At 37.2% G+C, this 8,853-nt stretch overlaps 1 protein-coding gene across 2 annotated transcripts; it reads right to left on the bottom strand.

Moving 5' to 3' along the window:
• Positions 1 to 1,825: 1,825 nt before the first annotated feature.
• On the bottom strand, positions 1,826 to 8,847 carry LOC100186065 (receptor-type tyrosine-protein phosphatase epsilon-like). Of its 2 annotated transcripts, none has more exons than XM_002121878.4 (19): positions 8,817 to 8,847; positions 8,625 to 8,762; positions 8,448 to 8,538; positions 8,290 to 8,357; positions 7,930 to 8,084; positions 7,344 to 7,431; positions 7,213 to 7,283; positions 7,016 to 7,150; positions 6,589 to 6,717; positions 6,290 to 6,432; positions 5,760 to 5,895; positions 5,393 to 5,496; positions 5,015 to 5,133; positions 4,707 to 4,774; positions 4,249 to 4,377; positions 4,050 to 4,190; positions 3,557 to 3,696; positions 3,235 to 3,370; positions 1,826 to 2,920 (listed from the first exon to the last, which is right to left on the bottom strand). In XM_002121878.4, the coding sequence occupies exons 3-19, from the start codon at positions 8,534 to 8,536 to the stop codon at positions 2,843 to 2,845; spliced, it is 1,929 nt and encodes a 642-aa protein (XP_002121914.1). In that variant the 5' UTR covers positions 8,537 to 8,538; positions 8,625 to 8,762; positions 8,817 to 8,847; the 3' UTR covers positions 1,826 to 2,842. The 2 variants fall into 2 exon arrangements, with proteins under 2 accessions (XP_002121914.1, XP_026695726.1); XM_026839925.1 differs by having other exon boundaries at positions 2,754 to 2,920; positions 3,557 to 3,693.
• Between the last annotated feature and the right edge of the window lie 6 nt (positions 8,848 to 8,853).

Here is an 8,853-nt window from a genome sequence, read left to right on the forward strand (position 1 = left end):
GTGTACCAGGGTGAAGGGGGTAGCGCATGTACACCATTCATTGGGGAGCAAACCAAGAAAAATCCGAACCCAGAGAAGTCTCATTATTATCGGTTCCTTGAGATTGCAAACCAGAAGCAGGTCGTTAAAATGAAAGTTCCAGATGGTTGGAATGCAGGGTTGGTTTGCATGAACATTACCGGGCAGGATTGTCATAACGATCTTGGGCCCGATGAGAATTATTGTTTTGGGGGCCTGGACATTCCGTTCCGGGAAGATGGGGTTTGGCCATTAGTACGTGACCCCCAAAACGGGATGTACGATAAGAACACAAAGGCTTGGAGACTTAACCAGGAGTTCAACAATGCTTACACAACCTTGCTTAAATGTTTAGAGAAAGGGTTTGGTGGGAAACCGGATTTGATCAAGGGTTGTTACAGTTACATGTACGATCTTACCATCATAGGAAAGAAGTTGGTAAGCACTCCTATTGGAATTAAAGGCGACACAAATTTTGTTGAGGCTCCATGTAATGATTGCCATGCATCGCCAACATGGACATTCATTAGAGATATCACGTACAGAGCTGGATTACCACTTTCACCATAACCAAACTTTGTGTTTCTAATATTGTACATAAATAACAACAAGCTGATTTGTTCTAACTGCATGCTGTTAGTATCGCTGTGTTATCTTACAACTTGCAACTAAATTATGTTTGAACGCTCGAATAAAACTTTGTCAACTAATTTATCTCAAACAACAGTTATTGTTAGCGTTTAGTCAGAGTTGTTTTATCGATCTATATACTGTGAAATAATCAGCTCTTGGTGGTGTGGTAGTTCTTATGTTTTAAAACAATGGTAATAAATGCAACATCATATTCAGTTGTTAAGAAATTCCTTATAGCAAAGATAATTTAAATAAATGTTTTTTAAATAAATGTAAGTCAAAAGGGAGCTTGATGGACTATCTAACACACATAATAATTGGTTGAATATCAGTACATATTAATATTTCAGCAAAACTATAAATAATATAATCTGGTTATGTGTTGGGTCTGGTCCTATCGTACTCCTCTTCGCGCGTACTAGATGCTGTACCTCGTTTAATCACAGATCATTTGGAACCAGATCAACACTTAATAACTCCTTTATTAGTAACTTGACAGTGACGTAACGATACGATAACAGAGTTTGTGGCTCAAGGCGTCCCGAAACATGGCGCACCCATCTTTTATACAGACGAGAGTTGTGAGAAGAAGGGAACACGTCAGCCTCCAGGCTTACCGCCAGTCACACATAACGCCAATACAGATACAATGTCTGGGTATTGAGCATAGTTCACCATTGGGCATAGTCCACACACAATGCCAGCAGCCACGCATCTTAATTAGGAAACGGCTAGGAAATTGTGACAGTTTCCGTTGTCAGGCATCGGTACGTGGACTCACACAATATCATTAAACCAGTAAACATACAGCATCGTTAAACATGGAATTACAACGATAACATTATTATCGCCCGCTTTCACACGTCGATCACTACAATGACACAACAAAACTACTGTTGTATCCAAGTAAAAACAGCCAAGTTAAAATTGTACAAAACTTGCAAAAATCACATTTAAATTCAATTAAAACAAATTCTACAAAACAACGCACGAAGTCTTTACGAAACTTTTTGTCTGTGATAACCCAAACTAATCGAGTGACATTAAAAATGCAAGGAAAGCAATAATACACAGACTTACCTTTAAATAAACTGTAGCGATGAGCGTCCACAAAACATTGTCGTTAGGGTTTTTTTCTGATTGTTTATAGTCTTTAAATATTTCCTAACAATAGAAGTTTGTTCAAAATAATAATAACTTGCATTTTGCCGCGCTTTTGTGATTGAAAACATACATCGATTCAATACAACATAAATATACAATATTCATCAACACTATATTAATATGTAAGCTGTTTTGCCTTCGTGGAAAACTAGGTTCAGTGGAAGGGGCTGCGCAAAGTTTGCCATATACACATAGCATAACTTTGTTTATTGTATACATAACGTAACTTTGTTATTTGTCTCTTGTTTACGATAGAACAAGAGATCACACAGATCTAATGCGTGAGCACGGTATAAACTAATTAGCATAGTATTAATTAACCCTATTACTACAATGGTCGACTGAGATCGATCAAAAACAAATCAAAAGTAACCAACAAAGCCATTGGTGACTAAAAGCGCGAAGAAACGAGAGACGCGGTGTTTATACCGAAGATAACGATAGGAAAAAGGCACTCGTCTATACGCTTCGGTGCACACACGCTAATTGTGCGGTTTTCAATCTAAAAATTTAGCCTAAAAATTATAAATATATTATATGATTTGATTTCAATCAATAGATTAAAGAATAAATGCTAGAATTGAGAATTGAGATAATTGCGGAAATCAATCGCCCTAATAACAAGAACAACTGTTCGACGAAAAAGGATCTATATGACCACTACCGTGCTCAATAACGCATAAAACACAAGGTGGAATATAGCGACAAAACGACAGTTGTAAAACACGCTTATGTATAAATCATATTTTCAATTAGACGGTTAAAAGCGTGGTTACTATACCTATCAAACAAAGTCATGTCAATGCGTTACAAATTAAATAGTACAAAATTATCAAACATAAAGATAACTATAATGTTGTAAAGTGCTTATACTTATGGATTGCAAAGATTCAAACAAAAAATGGGCAGTTAAAACTATTAGGAAACGTTTTAAAATAACACTGAATGTTTACCATTGTATATACGTGGTTACCAGGCTTTGTATATAGTTCGATACTTTTGTTTTTCTACAACCACAAAGCAGTAATCATCCTTTAAAGTTGGCGTAGGCACTAAATGATGCGGCGAACTCCATCATACAATAATAAATGTATCTGTACAAAAGCTGAGGACAACACGTTAGTTATAACTACTGTAGATTGAATGTACTGAATGTAACTTATTTATCCTCGCATGGTGGGCAACAACAGTTGAGAACACGTATGTTCTGTTTCATACACCTCATGTCCACTTAGCCTACGAGTTACCACGCATGTAAATTTGTAGGTAATTGCACCACTGGGTTGGAGCAATTGCCGTTAATTGTCTTGCCCACACATGCCCCCAATGGTATGCAACGAGACTCTAACACATAAACTAAGTTAGGCACACATTTATAGATAAGTTATGCACACATTTATAGAAACCTTAACATCTCACCTCACTACAGACCATTCCCCTTCGCATGCTCCTCATGTCATTCAGTTCACGAACAACGTCAACCTTTCCTTCAACCTTCGCTCTTTCCATCAAGTTTAAGACGCACAAGAGCGCTCCCGTGCGGCTGCCACCATCGCTAGGTTAATAAGAATCTTCAATTATTTCTAATTTGTCAGCCATATAGAAAACAATCACTTATAAAGTTACATACGTGGTAAACTTACTGTCGTTACCTAGCCATGCGAGGTTACATAAGTGACATTCTTCATATAAACCACCCTATCTTCTAAGGCTACTCAGTCACACACGGTATAACGCTTACCTGCAATAAACCACCACCTTCCCTTTCTTATCATTCCTGGATTCTTGTATCTTCTTTATAAGTTGGATCACATCTTGGGCGTTGTTAGGAACAGTATCAACCGACCAACTAACTAGTTGATAAAAATCCATCTCCAACTTCTGCCAACACAAAGGTTATGAACATACGTGTCGTGTATTTTCTATTTTATTATAGTTTGTTGAGTTATTGTAATTCACATTTAAAAAAATATATGTCTATGAAAAATGCCGCTATAAAACGCTACTAAGTATTTTTTCCCACTACATTTAAACCCACAAAGTTATATACAGTTGGGTGGGGTAAGATAGAACATGTTGTCTTTAACATATTCAGGATATTTGTATACTGTGTGCTAAAGATGTCTATTTTTACCCCAAACACCATATTTGAAAACTAGTAAGCGGGCACGAGGTATGAAACTTCCTTACACGGCACAACATCATAAACCCAATATTTTATCAACAAAACTCACCAAACTTTTCCCTTGACAAATTTCCAGTTTACGTTCAATGACGTCACTTCCTGTTTCGACCTCTTCCAACAAATTGATTGTGACGTCACAATATTTCAAACAGGGACTTTCTAAAGTGGGGAACCACCTGTGGTTGTTTTCCTGCGTATTTATAAATTAATTATCTAGATGTTATTTCGTCATATTACCTCTTTATTACCTCATCAATTGTTCTCAGGGAGACAATGGTATGCACCTGGTTTGATAAAAGAGCCGACCAAAAGTTTTCCTTCGTGTGTTTTGTGGGACCCTTGGCCGCAATGAACTGCAATTCATTTTGTCCGTAACCCTGTATGTAGTATTGTGGGGTAAAATGTATATTGTAGTACTATGATGTAATATGGGTACCGTTAGCACATAATATCCCATATTTCCCAATCGTGTTTGTGAATATAAATAACGCTCTTTTTGAATGGTTAGTATACGGTTATATATTTCGATAAATATTCTCTGTTAACTACCAACTGGGACGATAAAAGTAAATGAAAACATGGACCATCTTACCCCAACCTACTTTATCATTTTACCTCAAAAAATGAAAAAACAATCCGAATGGAAACACCCCGACCTACTATGTGTAGATATATTGTAAACTTGGCAGATGATAATTTACGTTACCTCAATGTACGAAGCATTGTAGTAAGAAGCAGAGCCAATCACCCCAGGAGTAATTCGTGAATGATCGTCTACAAACAAACATGAAATATGTTTAGGATATCCGGCATATAAATAAACATTATATCAAACCCAACGCTACCACGCTATAGGCCTACTTTATTATTTATTTGGCCTCAGTAAAATTTTACCTCTTACTTTTTTGTTTTGACAGAAGATCAGCTCCTAAAATGTTTTATTCCTACAACAACTACAGCAGCAGAATAAAAACTATGTTTAATATGTAACAATAGCAAAACTATCTAACATACATGGTACAATGATGTCATTGTCATTGTTCTCAACAGCGTATTCTAGTTGGTGTTCCTCAAACTGAAGGGATTCAAGTTTTTGTAACTCAAGAGCGAAACCAGACTCCTTGCCATCTTTCCTGATAAACACAATGTGATTATAAGCAGCGCCGTGATATAGTGGTTATCTTGATGCATGCATGCATATAGTTTGACGCTGTATGTATCTTTTTGAACACGGTAAACCTTGATAATGTCTCGCCATATGACAGACGAAACGTCGGCCCTTTAAGTTTGATAACAAAAAGAACAATTGACTAGAACTCTTTCACTTAAGATGTAATTAAATTATCACTCAACACATTAATTCAACATCCCAACAATGATCGTCATTGATACCTCTCCAACTCCTTAACCTTGGCTTCAATGTTCATGAGGAGAATATCTGATGAACCAAGCACATGAACCTCCGCTGATAGTTTGTACAGCAACTTGTATTGTTTCTATTAAATCAAACATAAGTGGCATACTAAAGTTGTATGAATGTATGTAACTTAATTTTCTTCTCATGTAGGGCAATGTCAGTCGTTATAACACGGGTGTTCTGTTTCATACACCTCCTGCCCGCTCACAAGTTACCACGTATGTAACTTTGTAGGTGATTATTCTGAGAATGAATGCCGTTAAGTTTCAATGACACACACGCTTACATAGGTAGCAGCATCAAGTTCAGTATTCTCTAGTTCCACTAACCATTGCCACCTACCTGTGTTTGAACCATCTCCATCCTTTGCTTCCTTAAACTCAACACAGTTTCGTAAACATTGATGGTTGAACTCTCCTTCATCTCCATACACAAACTATCAAAGGCTATGAAGGTTCCAGTACGACCTGCACCAGCGCTGCAATCAATATCAATGTTTATATATACACCTCATGTTCACTATTTAGTTATAACATGGGTGTCTTCTTATACACCAGACACACATGGTGTATTCATACACTTCATGCTGACTGTCAAGTTATAACATGGGTGTCTTTTTATACACCAGACACACATGGCGTATTCATACACCTCATGCTCGCTGTCGAGTTATAACATGGGTGTCTTCTTATACACCAGACACACATGGTGTATTCACCCCATGCTCGCTGTTAATTTATAACATCGGTGTCTTCTTATACACTCCGAACACTCATACCAGTGAATTGGGTTATATAAATGCCAGTAGAGTTCATAACAGTGCACAACCTGCCAACTAAAGGCCACGTACGTTGTATTTATTCAACCTTTACCTGCAATGAACAACAATAGGTCGATTACCATCAGCATGCTCATCTTGCACTGCTTGTTTGAATCTATGCAACCCTGATGTGACATGTGGTACACTATGGTCGGGCCATGTTGTGTAATGGAACTGTGTGATAACCCGGCTCTCCTGTAACAAGGTTTATTTATATAACAGCAACTAATATAGTGATTTTTTATTTTAGACCATCAACAATAAACGTTTAATCAAAACACTTTCAGTTTACATAAAACTAAAATTATCACTTATTTATATTACCCTGAACAGATAAACGTATTATCTTACATCAAAACAATTAACTTGAAATGTCCTCTTAATAAAACAACCGAACGTTTCATCGCTAGTGCATGTAACGTGCAAGGAGGTGAAGCATTTATCTTTGTTGCAGTCAGGCCAATACTTGTGACATTTTTTCTGCAAAATATAAACTTAACAGTTTAGAAATAACATCTAATATGTTGTTACATGGCTGTTGCTACCAAGCATAACATATTTTTAAAGAACTTCTTGGCTTAACCCAGGCGAAGACTTGGAAGAAGAAACTATAGGGGCCAAAGGGTGCAGCCGAATATTTTACATAAAATGCGTATATTTAATCACTTTAACACAACTATGGTTTACATTAAAACCTAGTTTAGTTTTTAATTTATAAGCAGGAAGAAACAGCACTGTCAATGCATGGAAGACACAAGTAACAAGTATTCATGATCACCTTGTCGTTTTCAACAGGGTTGGTCAGCATCACGATAATAGTGGACTCAACCTCCCATATCATACGCCAGAAATCTTCTTCAGTTTTAGGTAGAGGGCCTTGAGTGGCGATATATTTCTTGATGTCTTTGTAACACTGCTGGTGACACTTGGTATAAATTTCACAATCCAGAGTTTATAAGGAATATATTATCTTACGTCTATGTAGTTTGCATTAATGTAATCACTGTAACCATCCTTATCTGAGAGCACAACTCGTGTACGATCATCTACAATGCACAAAACATTGGGTCAACTTTATGTTAGTGGCAGACATACTTTTTACTTACAAGGCAGAATATTCTTGAAGCGATTTCTTGGTTTGTTTTCAGGTAAAGAAGCGACGGATGTTTCGAATCTTTCACTGTTTTCGGTCAACTAAAACATCGGTTGTCATTATACTCAGGCTCCGTGCCATAGCGTTATTTCGACGAGTATAAGACAGGATACAATTGTGTGTGTTTGTTATTAAGCAAGACACTTAACATTAATTGCTTTAACCCAGTGATCACAAATAGGTTGTTTAAAACAATCACCTACAAAGTTACATACGTGGTAACTCGTAAAGGGGCAGAGGTGTATGAAACAGAACACCCGTGTTATAACGACTGTCATTGCCCCGCCATGCAAGGATAAATAAGTTACATACATGGTAACCATAAGCGGGCACGAGGTGTATGAAACAGAACACCCGTGTTATAACGACTGTCGTTGCCCCGCCATGCAAGGATAAATAAGTTACATATACGTGGTAACTTGTAAGCGGGCACGAGGTGTATGAAACAGAACACCCGTGTTATAACGACTGTCGTTGCCCCGCAAACCGGAGGATAATTTAAACCATATTCATTCATTACATCGCATATAACTGCCTACCTCTTTAAATTCCTTACTCAAGGAATTATTGCTACCATCGTTGAACAATCCCTTTAACATGGATGTCAACTTCGACACTTTAACACTTCGACACTTGCCGCCTTGACCTTCGTTGATGACGTTTGCATAAACTGCTTCATGGGAGAAATCCACCTCTGTCAAACATAAGCATATGGTTTGTGGTAAATCTATTCATGTTGACGGTTAACCATAGTACTTATACCCACGTGAATGCTTTAAGTATCTTACATGTATATCAGATTTAAGTGTAAATTAAGAGCAATACGTTTATGACAGGGCAGTTATACCTCATTACATTATTATTCGTTTATTGGATATAGTGAATATTACTATTGATACCTTGGTAAGGATGTTCATTATTTAAGTCAGGAACAAATTCTTCGATGGTTTCTGAATCTTTGTTGCGTCTTCGAAATATACCAAAGTATAAACACCATGTGAGCAATGGTAAAGTATAAGCAGTAGTTTGAATATTAAGTAGGAACATAACATATTACCTTCGTTTAATGAATATCCCAAGAACCGCGAAACATATCAAGACAACAGTAACCACTACAGCCGGTAGGACGTAGACAATAAACTTCATCCCTGCAGATATTATGTTACATATATATGGTAGAGATGGTATGTTACATACATATCGTAGAACACAATATGGTTAAGTTAGTGTTTACCTGAGTTTCGTTGAAGAGATATTTCGCAAACCGATCCCCCAAACCCAGGAGGGCACGAACAATAGAAGTTGCATCCACTCTCTGTACAATTCCCACCGTTCCCACACTTGTATGGCGAACATAACTTCCCTCCACCAACTAACACACAACATATACATCAACCATACATTGTTATTATAACAAACCACCCACCAAGTTTCTCACAGGCATACCCGATTCTTCTGGTGCA

This window comes from Ciona intestinalis, unplaced genomic scaffold (genome assembly GCF_000224145.3).
Source record: "Ciona intestinalis unplaced genomic scaffold, KH HT001072.1, whole genome shotgun sequence".
NCBI classification, from domain to species: domain Eukaryota; kingdom Metazoa; phylum Chordata; class Ascidiacea; order Phlebobranchia; family Cionidae; genus Ciona; species Ciona intestinalis.